Source organism: Balaenoptera musculus, chromosome 3 (genome assembly GCF_009873245.2).
Source record: "Balaenoptera musculus isolate JJ_BM4_2016_0621 chromosome 3, mBalMus1.pri.v3, whole genome shotgun sequence".
In the NCBI taxonomy this organism is placed as follows: domain Eukaryota; kingdom Metazoa; phylum Chordata; class Mammalia; order Artiodactyla; family Balaenopteridae; genus Balaenoptera; species Balaenoptera musculus.
Genome location: NC_045787.1, coordinates 41,382,042 through 41,399,784, shown reverse-complemented (window position 1 = coordinate 41,399,784; position 17,743 = coordinate 41,382,042). Strand labels below are relative to the sequence as shown.

The 17,743-nt window shown below is 36.7% G+C and overlaps 1 protein-coding gene across 1 annotated transcript in view; it reads left to right on the top strand.

Moving 5' to 3' along the window:
* Positions 1 to 17,743, top strand: part of DHX29 (DExH-box helicase 29) — a 47,680-nt gene that overhangs the window by 12,851 nt on the left and 17,086 nt on the right. The window contains exons 7-15 of the mRNA XM_036849061.1: positions 2,484 to 2,610; positions 3,338 to 3,496; positions 6,488 to 6,653; positions 6,908 to 7,031; positions 9,277 to 9,885; positions 11,181 to 11,324; positions 14,978 to 15,154; positions 16,433 to 16,573; positions 17,591 to 17,735. Of these exons, the coding sequence (XP_036704956.1) occupies positions 2,484 to 2,610; positions 3,338 to 3,496; positions 6,488 to 6,653; positions 6,908 to 7,031; positions 9,277 to 9,885; positions 11,181 to 11,324; positions 14,978 to 15,154; positions 16,433 to 16,573; positions 17,591 to 17,735 (1,792 nt within the window). The remainder of the gene's footprint in view (positions 1 to 2,483; positions 2,611 to 3,337; positions 3,497 to 6,487; positions 6,654 to 6,907; positions 7,032 to 9,276; positions 9,886 to 11,180; positions 11,325 to 14,977; positions 15,155 to 16,432; positions 16,574 to 17,590; positions 17,736 to 17,743) is intronic.

Here is a 17,743-nt window from a genome sequence, read left to right as displayed (position 1 = left end):
ACACTTTACAGAGGTAGATATATGGATAGCCAATAAACATGTAAAAATAAGTTCAACATCGCTAGTCATGGGAAAAATGAAAATGAAAACTGTAGTGACATACCACTATGTATATATCAATCAAAATGGCTAAAATTAAAAAGATCAGTAATACCAAGTGTTGGGAGGATGTGAAGCAACTGAATACTCATACACTGATTGATTGTAAGAGTATAAAATGAAATGGTACAACCACTTGGTAAAACTGCTTGGCACTTTCTTATGAAGTTAGACATACACTTACCATATGACCTAACAATTTCATTCCTAGGTATTTACTCAAGAAAAATGAAAACGTCAACAAAAAAAGACTTGTACACAAATGTTCATAGCAACTTTACTAATAACAGCCAAACACTGCAAGCAACTCTCAAAAACATTATATAAGAATGAAAGAAGCCAGGCAAAAATGAGTACATGCTGAACAATTTCATTATATTAAATTCTAGAAAAGTCATCTATGCAAAATCTGTCTCTAGTGAGAGGAAGCAGGTCAGTGGTTGCCTGAGTCCAGGGATGGAGGAAAGAGATTGACTGTTAGGCATGATGAGGAAACTTTTGGGGATGATGGCAATGTTTTATGTCTTGATTATGATGAAGGTTACGTGGATGTATACATGTGTCAAACACATTCACTTATACACTTAAAATGACATTTTATTATAAGTGAATCATACTTTTATAAAGTTGATTTAGAAAGACAAAAAGGAAGTTGCAGAACAGCATGTGTAGTGTAATGAACTCATTTGAGTAAAACAATATACACACACACATGTATTTGCATTCTTATGTATGCAAAGGAAACATCGGGAGAGATACACAAGAAGCTATTACTAGTGATTAGGACTGGGGTTGGTAGGGTGGGAGGGAGACTTCTTTTTTATACTCCTCTGTATCCTCATAAGTTTTTTTAACCATGTGCCTGTATTAAAGTAATATAAACAAAAATAATTTAGGACAGTACACATGTTACTTTGAGGTTCAGAGAAAGAGGTCTCTTCTGATTGGAGCATTAGGTCAATACTTCAAAGAAAAAAGTGGGACTTGAAGGATGCATGAAGTGTGCATAGGCAACAAAGAATGGGAAAATGACCCAGATGGGTGAAATATGTGAATAAGGGTACAGCAGTGGAATTGTGCAAGGGGCCTTTGAGTATTAAACAATAAACAGGATAAAATGTGTAGGTGAGTACTGGCCAATAGGAGTAAACAGGTGAGTTAAACTGAGTCTAGAAGATTTTGATGCCCAGAAAATGAATTTGACAACTTTTCCTACTGATTGTGAAGAGTTGCTAGAAGTATGGGGGCAGGTGACCGACAAGAAGAATTTGACATTTTAGGGCAAATTTAGTAGTGTTTAAGGTGATTTGCAAAGGGTAGGGAGGCCATTTTGGCAGCTCTTGCACTTGCTGAGGTGTGAAATAATAAGGTGCCAAATTGGAATTTGGAAGAGAAACATTTAAAGCAAGAATCAGTAGAAATTGATGATTTACTGAACATAAAGGTTAAGAAGCCAAAGTCAGCACGAGATTCGTAGGTGGAGGGATGGTGGTATCAGTGCCATAGATAGGAAAGATTGAAAGAATGAGTGTGATTTAGGTGAAATTGAGGCGATAGCCAACCCTTCTATCTGTTACACTGTATTGATGTTTGCTTCTACACAAAATGGTCCCAGAATTCAGGTGGTTGTGCTTCCTTAGTTGTCTCTTTTCCCTTCGTCTCAGCGGTTGTCTTTCATGGCAGCACTGCACATGCCTTCTTCTCCACCCCGAGCTTTAATGCTTCTCATCTGCTATCAACCTAACCTAAAGAAAAAAACAGTAATTTGAGTTTAGCTTTAACTTTGTCTAGTTTTTGCCCAGCAGAGTTAAGTCCTTAAGTTTTATGGCACCCATCTTCCCCAGAGGCCTTTTTTTTTTTTTTTTTTTTTAATGTCCCTGGCTATCTTCCATAAGATAAAGATTATGGGACGGTAACTTTCAGAAATGAGTATTATCCTATTATTGCATATGCAATCCTTTAAATACATGTATTTATAAAATATATAAAAATTTAATTTTTCTTTTTACAGAAATGAGCTCATACTTACATATTATTCTGTAGTTTGCTTTATTTTATTTAACATGTCAAGGAAGTTTCTCCATGTGGATCACCCTCATTCTTTTGCTACCTCACTTTTTTTCCCAATGGCTGACTAGTTTTCTCTGTAGAGATGTACCACACTTGATTTCCAGTTTTCCTTTTCAATCAGTACTGCAGTAAACATCTATGTACCTGCAAATCTGCACGTTTGTATTATTTCTCTATGAAAAATTTCTAAAAGATTTGTTGGATCAAAGAATAAGATCAAAAGATCACAGGTTTTGATATAATACATTGACAATAGATAAACTAATCTTGCTCTTCTTTTTATTTCTTTATCATCATCTTATTTGGAACAACAGAATGAAAGGTACTTGCACCTTGCAGCAAAACTTCTGGATGCAAAGGAGCAAGCAGCTACCTTTAAATTAGAAAAAAACAAGCAAGGCCAAAAAGAGGCTCAAGAAAAAATAAGGAAATTTCAAAGAGGTAAACACTTTAAAATTCTCAGACGTATAAATATCTCTTCTTTATTGGCCTTCCTAGGATGGAGGTTGCCTCTTTTTAATATGTCTGCTCTTTCCTAACAGTTTATAATTGGGATTGGCAGACTTTTTGCAACAAGCCAAATAGTAAATATTTTAGGTTTTGCAATTTGTTATGATTACTTAACTCTGCGGTCACAGCATAAAAGCAGCCATAAACAATACATAAGCAAATGGTTATGTTCTCATAAAACTTTATGGATGCTGAAATTTCATATATAATTTTCACATGTCACCAAATATATCTTTTTGTCTTTTTCAACCAGTTAAACGTGTAAAAATCATTCTTAGCCCACAGGCCATATGGAAATAGGCAGCGGGGCTGGATTTGGCCTGCAGGCCATAGTTTGTTAACCTCAGATGTATACCATAAAATACCATCTCCATTCAAGAACAAGAGGTGGATATAATTCCATGAGTATTTATTTCTAGTGAAGATGTTTTTCCTGGCCTTCTACATCTGTTAAGTAATTGTTCTGAAAATGTTAGTATATGATGTGAAAATAAATTGCCTCTGACTTCTAGCACAAATTCCTAGTAGGAAGTGTTGAATAATTGACTACAAGGAAAAAGAAGGAATGTTGTTTTTTTAAACCAATTTTTACAAAGTAAAAAGGCATGAAAAACAAATACAAATAAAACAAAAATAAGCATCATGGTTTTTTTGGTAGAAATGGAAACTTTAGAAGACCATCCAGTATTCAGTCCAGCCATAAAGATTTCACATCAACAGAATGAAAGGAAGAAGCCTCCTGTAGCCACAGAAGGGGAAAGTGCTTTGAACTGTAATTTATTTGAAAAATCTACAGCTGTTACTGAAGAAGAGAAAGGTAAAATGGAGGGAAAGTGTTCCAGGGTATAATTTGTAAATAGAAAAATGTCAAGGACTATATAATTGAGAAATTGTTACTTTGTATTCCAGCAAACTACATAAGATGGCAGTAAAGTTATGCTTCCACATACTGTCTTGGAAAAGTAATAATTATGATAACTTGTATAGCGTTTTGTAATTACAAACATCTTGCTTCGGCCTCATCTCTCTTCAGTCCCTCCTCCAAACTCCTGCCAGAATTATCTTTCCATAACACAGATCAAAATGTGAGTTTCCTGTTAAAAATTTTAATCACTTAGCAAGTTCAAACCCTGTATCATGGCACTGAAGATCCTTTCCACCTTATTCTCCCAGCTATGTACTACAGCTACATCATTCTTTAAAACATATATTGTTTCATGGCTCCATGACTTTGCTCATCCAGTTTTCCCCTTCTTGGCCAACCTTTCCCTTGCTAAGAGGCTTGAATCAAACAGCACCTCTTCTTTAAACCTTCCCTGATTCCTGCTGTGCCACCAGAGGTGTGTAAGTGTGCTCTTCTTTGTACTCATAGGTAAATTATTGATACAGCTAGTATATTTATCACTCTGTAATATAGTCAGTTGAGTCCCACACTAAATTGTCAGTTCTTTTAATTGTACATTCTTTCTACAAATATTTATTGAATTTTTATTGTTCATAATATCAGGTGCTACATGTACAGTTATTAGCAAAATAACTTGATCTTTGCCCTCTTCAAGTATACAGTCTAGCAGGGAATGTAAGCTTTAAACAGACACAGAAACACAATTACAAACTGATGTGTGCTGTTGAAGAAAGAAAACTGGCTTCCAATAACAGAGCTAATAAGGGGGCCTAATTTGCACTGGGGAAACCTTGCTGAGGTCTTGCTCTGAGATCTGACAGATGATTAGGTATTAGCCTGGTAATGAGTTGGTGGAAAGAACTTCTAAGGAAGGAGACAGTACATTGGAAGTCTAAGGTGGAAAAGAGCTTAGAGCATCACTATTCAACAGAACACACTATGATGGGAATGTTCTGTATCTGCACTATCCCATGTGGTAGCTACTAGCCAAATATGAGTACAGTTGACCCTTGAACAACGCAGGGATTAGGGCCGCTGACCCCTGTGCAGTCAAAAATCTGCGTATAACTTTTGACTTCCCCCAAACATAACTACTAATAGCCTACTAATGACTGGAAGCCTTAGTGATAACAGTTGATTAACATATTTTGTATGTTATATGTATTATATACTATATTCTTATAATAAAGTAAGCTAGAGAAAGAAAAACATTATTAAGGAAATCATAACGAAGAGAAGATACATTTGCAGTACTGTACTGTATAGATTCTGTGAGTTTATGTTATGTATGTACAAGATGAATCATCTGTCAGTACCTATATCAACATTGTCTTGTATGATTCAAAACACTGTAGATGTTATATGTATTACTAACACTAGACATTAAAAATGAAAAGACAATGTGCAGAAGAAATTCTTAGTTGTTTATAGGTATAATGATTCATGCACTGATAACGAAGAAGCAGCAATACGATTGCTTTAATGGTACCCTAGTGTAATCAATACAACTGCTTCACGTCACTGTTAGTTTAGCCTTATACACTAATGAAAGAATCATTATAAAATTTTTATGGCATACAGTATTACAGTACTATTCATAATATACTATTGGAAACATTGTTAACATTTTTTAAAAAACCACTTACCTATGATGATAGGCTGATATGCAATTTCTCCAATTATGAGAGAGAGGCATTCTGTAAGGTAAGGTAATTCTTTGAAAGCAAAGTTATAAAACAAAGAAAATAACACATTATTAATTTTATATTATCACTTCATGCCTGTGTAAGGATAGGCTATCCACTTCAATATAAGTCTTGCACATGATGTTCTTCATGTGTGTTTTTGTATATTTATTGAAAAAAAATCTGCATATGGGGCTTCCTTGGTGGTGCAGTGGTTAAGAATCCACCTGCCAATGCAGGGGACACGGGTTCGATCCCTGGTCCGGGAAGATGCCACAGAGCAGCTAAGCCCGTGTGCCACAACTACTGAGCCTGCGCTCTAGAGCCTGCAAGCCACAACTACTGAGCCCACATGCTGCAACTACTGAAGCCCCGCGCCTAGAGCCTGTGCTCCGCAACAAGAGAAGCCACCGCAATGAGAAGCCCCTGCTCGCCGCAGCTAGAGAAAGCTCGCATGCAACAACAAAGACCCAACACAGCTAAAAATAAAAAAAAATAAATAAATATATTTAAAAAAAAAAAAAAAATCTGCATATAAGTGGACCTGTACAGTTCAAACCTGTGTTGTTCAAGGGTCAACTATATCGAGCACTTGAAATGTGACTAGTATAACTGAGAAACTGAAATTTTAATTTTAATTAATTTAAATTTAGCCACATGTGGCTGGTGGCTACTGTATTAGGCCAGGCAGGTTTAGAGCATTTAAGGAATTGACTCATGACCAGTGTGGCTACAGCATAGTGAGCATGATGGAAGACTGACAACAAATAGGCGCGGATGGGCCACAGAGGGCTTTTAGGTAGTAGTGAAGAATTTGGACTTTATCTTATAGGCAACATGAAGCCATTGACAGTGGTGGTAGTGGCAGCTGTTAAGCAGAGAAAGGACATCTGATTTATATCTTTTCAAAAGATAGTCTACCAAACATTGTAATTCAGAGTATTCTAAACAATTCATCGCATGGATTGTATCATAGATATTTTACAATAACACATAACTTAAGATACTTTTTTAAAAAGATCCAGATTTTCACTGATTCTGTCCATCAAGAGGATTTCCTTGCATCACTTAAAGAAGAGCAGGCCTTTCTGTCTGTCTTTTTTAAAACCTATTCTCTTCTAAAAGTCTGTTCCCAAAAGTGAGAGAACATTAATCTCTCAAAAGAGACTGTATATTACTACATAACCATTTTTAAAGAACCAATCTTTTATCATTTTAGAGAAAAAGAAAGAACCTCATGATGTAAGAAATTTTGACTATACCGCTCGAAGCTGGACTGGAAAATCTCCCAAACAATTTCTGATCGATTGGGTCAGGAAGAATCTTCCCAAGAGTCCAAATCCTTCCTTTGAAAAAGTTGCAGTAGGTAGATACTGGAAATGTAGGTATGTTTTTGGTTAACTGAATGAACTTACAGAAAAATCTAAGATGAAAATCTTTTTTTTCTGATGAGTTAAGTAGATATTTAGGAAGCTAATTCCACATCTCAGATTGATAGTGCTTATAAGTCATTATGTAGTATCATATCTTCCATGGGAATATTTAATTTAAATAATTAAACTACAGTTCAATGTTAATGGAATTCTGACCTTTTTTACTTCATCAATTTTATTTTAAAATATTTTTGGCTTCTTTGTAGGGTAAGGGTAATCAAGTCTGAAGATGATGTACTGGTAGTATGCCCTACAATCTTAACAGAGGATGGCATGCAAGCTCAGCACCTGGGAGCTACTTTAGCTCTTTATCGTTTAGTGAAAGGGCAGGTGAGACTTTTTAGACCTAAGTGTTTCAAAAATCATTTCTGGGGGGGCTTCCCTGGTGGCACAGTGGTTAAGAATCTGCCTGCCAATGCAGGGGACATGGGTTTGAGCCCTGGTCTGGGAAGATCCCACGTGCCGCGGAGCACCTGGGCCCGTTAGCCACAATTACTGAGCCTGCGCGTCTGGAGCCTGTGCTCCGCAACAAAAGAGGCCGCGATAGTGAGAGGCCCGCGCACCGCGATGAAGAGGGGCCCCCGCTTGCCTCAACTGGAGAAAGCCCTCGCACAGAAACGAAGACCCAACACAGCCAAAAATAAATAAATAAATAAAATTTAACAACAAACAAACAAAAAAAATCATTTCTGGAGTAATGGGTATATTTTGTCAACATAAAACTGTATCTGCATGTGGAAGTTAGTTTTTAATTATGGCCCTTTGTGCCAATTTTCTCTTTACTGTATGCTTCTGATTAATCCTTGTTTCTGCTTATTTATAATTTTGACTTCCTCTCACTTCTAAACATAGTTCAGTCTTTCTCTCCTTAGACCAGAGGCTCTGAACCATTTGGTCCAGCTTTGTAAGCTATACTAATTTACAGGTTAAAAAATAGTTGTGCTAGAGTGGTTGAATTAAGGAGAGTTTTTTTTTTAATTTTATTTATTTATTATTCATGGCTGTGTTGGGTCTTCGTTTCTGTGCGAGGGCTTTCTCCAGCTGCGGCAAGTGGGGGCCACTCCTCATCGCGGTGCGCGGGCCTCTCACTATCGCGGCCTCTCTTGTTGCGGAGCACAGGCTCCAGACACGCAGGCTCAGTAGTTGCGGCTCACGGGCCTAGTCGCTCCGCGGCATGTGGGATCTTCCCAGACCAGGGCTCGAACCCGTGTCCCCTGCATTGGCAGGCAGATTCTCAACCACTGCGCCACCAGGGAAGCCCTAAGGAGAGTTTTTAAACATTTGTTTTCCTTTAACGTTATATTGTCTCTCAACTTTAAAAAATTAGACACTGGTTCCAGTTTTCACTTTTAGGTTATGTTGACTGTAAGCTTCCAGTTTAAGGAAAGATGAAAATAAAGTATTACTGAAGAGAGCACTTTTAAGAGAACACAATGCTCTTTTTTTTGGTTGGGGGGTATTGTCAACATTTCCTTTTTATAATAAACGTATATGTCTTTCTTCATGGGGAATTAGAACTACTGAAAATTTAGGCACTGATTAAGTGGAACTCCAACAATAATTCTTTTCCATTTTGTGTCAGTAAAAGTTCTTAATGTCTTTATTTCCCTCATTTTGTGGAATAAGGTATCATAAGCTAAGCTTAATTGATGGAAGTGACTATCAGTGTTACAGAAATAATTGTGGGCTCTTTTATAACACAGAATTAAGATAACTTAGTTTCATCCAGTGGAGTTCATTTAAAATACTTTGACCTGTAATATTATACAACTGCTGGAATCTCAGAGGGAACTTTGTTTTAGAGATGCTTTATGGATCATCTGAATATTTAAATAGCACCACTATAGGAATAAATAATAAACATGTAGGGCTTCCCTGGTGGCGCAGTGGTTGAGAATCTGCCTGCCAATGCAGGGGACACGGGTTCGAGCCCTGGTCCGGGAGGATCCCACATGCCGCGGAGCAACTAGGCCCGTGAGCCACAATTGCTGAGCCTGCGCATCTGGAGCCTGTGCTCCGCAACAAGAGAGGCCGTGATAATGAGAGGCCCGCGCACTGCGATGAAGAGTGGCCCCCACTTGCTGCAAGGAGAGAAAGCCCTCGCACAGAAACGAAGACCCAACACAGTCATAAAATAAATAAATAAATAAATAAAAATTAAAAAAAAAAAAAAGGAAAGAAAATATTTTAAAAATAATAATAATAATAATAATAAACATGTATTTAATAGTTTATTGTGTTCCAGGAATAAGCACGTTACATGATTAACTTAGTTTACCTCAGAGTGTGCCTGTAGGGAGGTACTATTATTAGCCCCATTTTACAAATTTAGAAACTAAGACACCAAGAGGTTAAGTTACTTGCCCAAGGTCACACAGCTAGTAAGTCTAGAAGCCTGAATATGATATGCTATTTGTAAATTTGCATCATATACATGTATATCTTAAAGTAGTAACTTACTCGTTTAAGAGACATTTTAAGAAGAAGGCAGCTATCCTTTTAAGTTCTAACCTATTGAATTTTGGTGTCCGGTAGTTAGTGAAAATGACATAACTACTGTTTTTTCCCTTTATAGTCAGTTCATCAGTTACTTCCGCCCACTTACCGAGATGTCTGGCTGGAGTGGAGTGATGCGGAAAAGAGAAAGGAACAGTTAAATAAAATGGAGACCAATAAACCACGTGACCTTTTCATTGCCAGACTTCTGAATAAACTGAAGCAGCAGCAGCAACAGCAACAACAGCACTCTGAGAATACGAGACAAACCTCTGAAGATCCTGAGGAATCTTGGGAAAATTTAGTTTCTGATGAGGATTTTTCTGCACTGTCCTTGGAATCAGAAAAGGCAGAAGATTTGGAGCCGGTTAGAAACCTCTTTAGAAAGTTGCAAAGCACACCTAAGTACCAGAGACTGCTAAAGGAACGGCAACAGTTACCCGTGTTCAAACACAGGAACTCAATTGTCGAAACTCTTAGAAGGCACCGGGCTGTGGTGGTGGCAGGTGAAACAGGGAGCGGCAAGAGTACTCAAGTGCCACATTTCCTGTTGGAGGACCTGCTTCTGAACGAGTGGCAAACAAGTAGATGCAGCATTGTCTGCACCCAGCCCCGGCGGGTCTCAGCGGTGAGCTTAGCCACAAGAGTGTGTGATGAACTGGGCTGTGAAAATGGACCTGGAGGAAAGGTGAGACACTGTCCAGCCTCACCTCAGAGAGCGCTGACCTCACTCAACCTGTGCCCTTGGGACCCAAATGGAGCCTGTGCCATATATGAGTTTTGACTGATGCTGTTTGTTCAGTAGCGTATCTCAGGTGTTTCTCATGTTTTCTTGGCTAGATGTGATATTCTGCCACTCTCCTTTATATGAAAAGGATTGTCAGTAATTATCATTAAAATTCTCACATAAAAGGAAAAATATATTCACTTTAATAATTGAGTATTCAAATATATTACATACTAAGTTGATCATTCAAAGAATATAAACACATGCAAGTATAACTGTAATATCAGATATCTCAAGTATTTGGAAATCTTTTCTGTGGGATGTATTCCTGAATGATTTTCATTAGTTCAGTGAACAGAAGGAAAAAACAATATAAAAGAAAATGCCAGACTATTTTCAAATCCTGTATATAAAAAAATAATAGAAAAAGTACTTAAATATCCACTGTCACACACTTTGCAATAAAAGTATACACAAAACTGGCCAAACCTTAACCGGAGTGACTGTAAAGTATAGGAATTAATAAAATTGCTTTAGAACCAAATGTAATGAATTCCCAGTTCATATAACTCAGTTTACTTTGAATTGTTCTTTATAAATATGATACTTAACATCTTTGTCTCTATCTTTAAGTTAGGTATCCCTTCATTAAAAAAAAAATTATTTGGCAATTTTTCTTGGTTTCTCTCATGAAATGTAAGAGGAAAAAGGACATAATTTCTGTCTTATGAGGAATTTACATTAAGGGCATGGCAGACATGTTTACAAATATAACAAAGAAATGACTGAAGGAGACAGAAAGTAAATGTGATGGGAATAGAAGTGACTTCAGGATTCCCATCAGGCACCACTGGTTTTTAATGGTTGCAGCTTTTATGAGATCTTGATAGAAAAGTAGACCAAATTGTAGGAGCTTCTCTAAAATTCTCTTCCTCAGTACCTCAATATTTTGCTCCAAGATAATTTAATAAGAAATTGATTAAATCTATTAATATTTTCGTAATAATGTTAATGGTACTCAAAGCAGGTGAACAGCTTTTTGTTTCAAAACTGAAAAAAGGTTTTTCTTGTTTAAAATTGCCGAAACTAATTTTATAGTTTTATATAATTGAAGACCATGGGAAAGTAATAAATTGCACTAAACAGATTTACTTAGACTGCTCCATATAGTAGCAGGATCAGCACCTGTACTTTTTAAAGCTTGTTTCCTAGATCATTTGTGAGAATCTAATCTTGGCCTTGTGTTTTCCCTTCAGAATTCTTTGTGTGGATATCAGATCCGGATGGAGTCTCGAGTGAGTGAATCTACGAGGTTACTCTACTGTACAACAGGGGTTTTGCTAAGAAAACTTCAAGAAGATGGTCTCCTAACTAATGTGTCTCACGTTATTGTAGATGAGGTGAGTTGATTCTGTAGTCATGTTCAGAAAAAAATTCTAAACATTTTTGTATTAAAAAGATGTTACTTCTAAAACTAGCTTACATTTTTTTCATGCTTATTAAATGCCAGACACTTTACATATAATAATTATTTAATTTCCTCTACATATAATAATTAATTTCCTCTAACAAATGTGTCTCCTGTAAATTGATTTATTTAACAAATGCTGTATAACATTTGCTATATGCAAGGTGCTATTTTAAGGACTTCATATATACAACTTCAGTTAGTCCTTCCAGCAATCCAGTGAAGTAGATATTATTATCCCTATTTTACAGTTGAGGCACACAGAGGTTAAATAGCTTGCTCAAATTCACACGGCCAATAAGCTCTACAGCTGGGGGTTCAAACCCAGGCAGTACATCTGCAGCCATCTCTTACCAGTCTGCTGCCTCTCAGCTACATTTGTTAAAGGATTTTCTCGGATTCTTATAAAAAGCAAGGAATCCTCATCAGTATGTCATTTTCTCTATAGATATACCCCTACTTGAATCAAATTTGAATGCACACTAAAATTGAATTATGCCAAAAGTTTCACATTAGAATTATTTAAAATGGTATACTAGCCTAGTATATGTTAAACTGACTTGCTTTGTACATAATTTTTTGAAAAAGAAATAAGATATACAGCATTTCTATTATTCAAAAAAATTTTTTTTCTATTTTCCCTGATGTAAAGTTTCTATGAATGTCTGTTAATTCACCAAGTTCAGAAGGCATTAGTGAAAGTTCAGTCATTCTTTGATTTTTAATTAATAGACTATACATAGATTATTGGGTTATTTTCCTCGTTTTGGTTAGTAAGTATTAGAAGTATAGAGAGATACAAAAATGAAAATAAAGATTATCTGTAGTCTCATCCAGAAAAAAAATTAATATTGACATTTGTGCATTTATATATGTGTATGTTTAGCATGTGCGATATTTATTTTATAATTCTTTCACATCATTAGATAGTCTACAAAAACACTATTTTTTAATAGCTTTATAGAAGTATATAATTTGGATGTCCCATAATTTATTTAACCATTTTCCTGTTGTTGGACAAGTTTAGGGTAAGATGTTTTTAAATATAATAATTTTGGTAATAGATGAGTGATAGGAATTCATTTTTATCTAAGGAGTCTTTAATCTTCAGTGGGAGAAGGAGTTGTACTGTTATCACTAAGATGTCAAAAAGAAAGAGGATGTATGGCTGCTTGATTGAGCAGGCCCATTGGTAACTTGCTCCTGGCAGTGCTGGGTGGGGAATGGGGTGTCACAGTTGCAGCTGTGCATGGCTCAGACCTAGATTTTATCAATATCCTCAAGAATCAACTTAAGTCAAAATGCTAATTTATCTATTTATAATGAGAAATTTTTACTGCTAGGTAAGATGAAATACTTATATCAGCCAGTCAGTAAGTTTTCTTGGAGCCCCAAATTATTAGAAAATTGATTGATAAATATATATCAGAATGAACCCTAATTTAAAAGTTAGACCAACTTCAGGGAGCTGTTCTTTGATGTTTTAGTATTAGCAGTCTGTAGGTGTGATTTACTGAATTGTGCTTCAGTGTGATAATGTCAACCTCTTGTTGAGAAGTACAGTAAGAGTAAGAAAAAACCCAGTGAAATTCATCATCATGTTAAATATAATGATGTAAGAGATGCTGGCATAGAGTTCATTACATTATTCAGGGCCTTCTTTATGAAGATGCTCAGGATAATACTTCTGGCTTTATTAGGAATAGTTGTGTGATTTGTTTTAGTTTATGGTCAGTGTGTGAGTTAAGTAGCTTTTCCTCTGGCTGCTGGTATGTTTACGGCCAAACTTTTTGCCCACCTCTTCCAAGTGTACTCAATAAAGCATACATTTTTATTAGCTCTATTTTATGTTTTATCCTCATTTTTAATTTTCTTTTTAAAAAATGTCAGTATCTGTATAAATTACCATCTATTTGAGGAGGTTCCCCAGATCTGTTTCATCCATCAGGAAATCTTTCTTTCTTGAGCTTCAGATATAAATATCCTGGTCAAACTACCAAAGTAAAAACATCCAAGATTATTCCTTCTTCTTTCTCCCATATCCCCTAAATCCAATCACCTAGACTTTGTTGATTTTACTTTTCTCACATTCATTTACCTCTCCATATTCACTGGTATTGCCCTCATATAGGCTACCATTATCTCTTTTAATTAGTACAAAAGCCTCTAATAAAACTTCCTACTTTCTGTTTTGCTCTCTTCTACTACATTCTTCAATTATAGCTGGAGTTATCTTTTTTAAAACAAAATTCAGACCACATGATCCCCCTGCTTTGAAATATCTTACTCACTACCCTGACTCATTAGGATAAAGTCTCAACTCCTTAACACGGTTTACAAGACCTCATATGGGCAGATTACTGAGTACCTCGCCAGCTCTATCTCTTGCCTGTTCCTCATTCCATGCTCAAGGCATCATTTTTGTTTCTTCATTTCCTGAAATGTATAATTATCCCCCTGTCCACCATGATTTTGCACAAGTTGTGTCCCATGACTACTTTTTCTCCCTTTATCATACTGTTCCTTTCTCCTCCTTTTTTTAAAACTCATTTCATTTCTCAGCACAGATGGCAGATATCTCTTAGTAGCCTTCCTGACCACCTGAATTAGCTACCCCTTGCTGTACAGCAGAAACTAACACATTATAAATCAACTATACTCCAATAAAAAAAAATAAATATAAAACAAACAAAAAAAGAATATTAGACCCCTCCCCCCCCAAAAAAAATTAACTACCCTTCATATGTAATTTCAAACCATCCTCTACAGTATCCTCTTCCAAGGCTGTAAACTCTGAAATGAAAAGACTATCTTGGTCATTTTTTAATCCCCAGCATCTAGCACAATGCTTAGTACTGTTTGTAGTGAACACTTGACCGCTGTTGCCTCCCTTCCGAGCAAATGAATGATCAAAACCGTTTTAATTTTTGTTATCTTGATGTATTCTATCTTTTGTATGCTGCCTTAATCTCATAAAATAAAATGGAGTAGAAATAACTCCAGTACAGGAAGTTGGAATATAGACTGGTACATCCAGCAGATACTGAGTTCTGACAATGTCCCATGTTTTTTTATGCTCTATAGCAGGTTTACAATGCTCGTCCCTAAAATGCATCTGTTGGAAGGGCATAAGAGCCTTTTTCTCAGACAGTTGATAGAGAACCTGTCAGATTCCTACTAATCAAATTCCCCTTTTTCTACATAGTAGATAAACCATCTGTCTTGTTGCAGTTTTGTGTCTGTTCAGTTGTGTATTAGTAGCAGTGCTTTAAGAGTTACACTAGCTTCTACGTGAAATTTGAGAGACACCCTAATCTTATCAGCTGCACACTTACAAACATCTCCTAAGGTAGAGTCCTACTATCATAGCTACTCTTGTTCATTATATGCTGATTTTTACCGACTTCAATTTTAGAGGGTGACTTTATTTTCAATTCTGAAGATCTGCCTTATTTGAAACATACAGCTTCTCTTTCTGCATGTACTGACTATATGTAAATATTGATTAACTTTTAGTAGATTTGAGTGTCTGATTGTTTTAGCCTATTACTTGACCTTATGATTTTTTTGTTCCCCTTATGCTAGGTTCATGAAAGAAGTGTCCAGTCAGACTTCCTACTAATTATCTTGAAGGAAATTTTACAGAAACGCTCTGATCTACATTTGATTCTAATGAGTGCCACTGTAGACAGTGAAAAGTTTTCTAGCTATTTCATACACTGCCCTATTCTGAGAATTTCAGGAAGAAATTATCCTGTTGAGGTAAGTTTTCTTTATAAGGCATATGTAAACAGAAACTACATTCCCACCAGTGAGTGTCACCATAAGACAGGCCCTTAAGTGTGAGCCTAGAACGATTCCTAGGGTAGTGCAAGTCAAGAGAGGACCTGAAGGGCTTCCCTGGTGGCACAGTGGTTGAGAATCTGCCTGCCAATGCAGGGGACACGGGTTCGAGCCCTGGTCTGGGAAGATCCCACAAGCCGTGGAGCAACTGGGCCCGTGAGCCACAACTACTGAGCCTGCACGTCTGGAGCCTGTTCTCCGCAACAACAGAGGCCGCGATAGTGAGAGGCCCGCACATCGCGATGAAGAGTGGCCCCCGCTCGCCGCAACTAGAGAAAGCCCTCGCACAGAAACGAAGACCCAACACAGCAAAAATAAATAAATAAATTTATTAAAAAAAAAAGAATCTGCCTGCCAATGCAGGGGACACGGGTTCGTGCCCTGGCCCGGGGAAGATCCCACGTACCACAGAGTGACTAAACCCATGCGCCACAACTACTGAGCCTATGCTGTAGAGCCTGCGAGCCACAACCGAGCCCACATGCCTCAACAACTGAAGCCCACGTGCCTAGAGCCCGTGCTCTGCAACAAGAGAAGCCATGACAATGAGAAGCCCGCGCACCGCAACGAAGAGTAGCCCCCACTCACCACAACTAGAGAAAGCTCGCGCACAGCAACAAAGACCCAACACAGCCAAAATAAATAATAATAAATAATTAATTTTAAAAAGAGAGAGAGGGAGGACCTGGAGATGGCCTTGGGAATCAGATGGCTGGTGCTGCCTTGACTGAGGGTGAGTGGGCTGGAAGGAGGATTCTGCTGACGAACGACATACCTCAGAGGTACACAGTGTAAAACACACTTCCATAGCAAAGGCATTACATCCAGATTGGGGGTAGCTGCCTACAATAAGGAACTCCTTTTTCACCCATCCCTTAAATTTAGGCTTGTCTTTGAAGCTTCCTTCTATTCTTAATGTTTGCCCTTTTGGTTCAGCTGATAAAGGCTGCTCTTTTAATTGGTTTTCACATGTAAAAAATATACACCATGATGTGCTTTGTCCTGAGACTACTAGGAATAGATCCATCTACATCAGCCAAGTTCTTCACTACCAATAAATGCAGAAAAAAGCTTTTTTCGTAATATTCTAAATTAGCATTTGGTGACATTCAAAAGGTAACAATCCCTTGTTCTCTTTAAAATGATATTTACTGAAATGAATTTGAGTTCACTATTTATATGCCTTAATCTATGCAGGTTTTTCATCTTGAAGATATAATAGAAGAAACAGGCTTTGTCCTGGAGAAAGACTCAGAATATTGTCAGAAATTTCTGGAGGAGGAAGAAGAAATAACCGTTAATGTTACAAGCAAAGCAGGGGGAATAAAAAAGTATCAGGTAAAAATAAAACATTTTTGAAAGACATCTGATTGTGATATCCAGGGCACAAACTGCCATAAGAGTTTAAAAATATGGCTGACACAGTGCATTCAAATATAATCTGGTAGAAGAAGAACAGATATGATTATGAGCAAATTTTAAAGGTCATTTCTTTAAATCTTTGTTTCACTGACTCTAGTGTTTGGCTTACGATATTTACTTTATCTCAACACCTTAGATAGTCAGGATGGGGCAGGACCAAAATCTAGATCCTTGCCATTGGTTTTCCTAGCAGCCTCTGTCCTGACATGAGCCAACCTTAGCTCTATACTATCCAGGGCAAGCACGGATCTTCACAGAGAGTTAATTTACTTTCAGTGACATAATTTTAGAAATATCACAAAAGCTACATTATCCTGCATTTTGGCCAGTGGTACTATACACAGTATTTTCATTATATCCACAATATTTCATTCATCTAATGGAAGCACAAAGTAGAAGTTACTTTATCCTTTAGTTAAGCAGATAAACCAAGGAAGCAAAAACTAAAATCTTTCCCTAAAACTGCAGAGATAGAAATTAGAAACTAAAGAAAGACTTTAAAAAATTAAAAGTAGTATTTCAAAGGAGATGATTGGAATTCAGCAACCAAAATAGAATCTAGAAGGAATGAGGCAGGTGTAAATTACTTAATAAAGTTATTATTACCTCTCTTGGCCAGGCTGCTTTTCAGCTGCCACAGAACAATGCATCCATTGTTCTGTTTTTCTTCATTTCTTTTTTAATTTAGGGTTTACATGCCAAGATAAAAAGGTTTGCTATACTTAAGGGGGCTGTATGAAATGAAATTAATAGGAGAGATGAAATTTTATAATACTTTAATTCTGTTAAAAATTGTATTCTTGCTATATTTTAACAAAATAGTGACAATGAGAAAAATACAGATTTGAATGAATGCAAATAGCTCCTTTTTTCCTTCTTTGGAAGGAATACATAATATTTTTGTTCAGCTTTTTCTGATTGTGTTTCTTTTAGGAATACATCCCAGTTCAGACTGGAACAAGTGATGATTTAAATCCACTTTACCAAAAGTACAGCAACCGCACTCAGCATGCTATTCTCTACATGAATCCTCATAAAATCAACCTGGATCTCATTTTGGAACTTCTTACATATTTAGGTATGTAT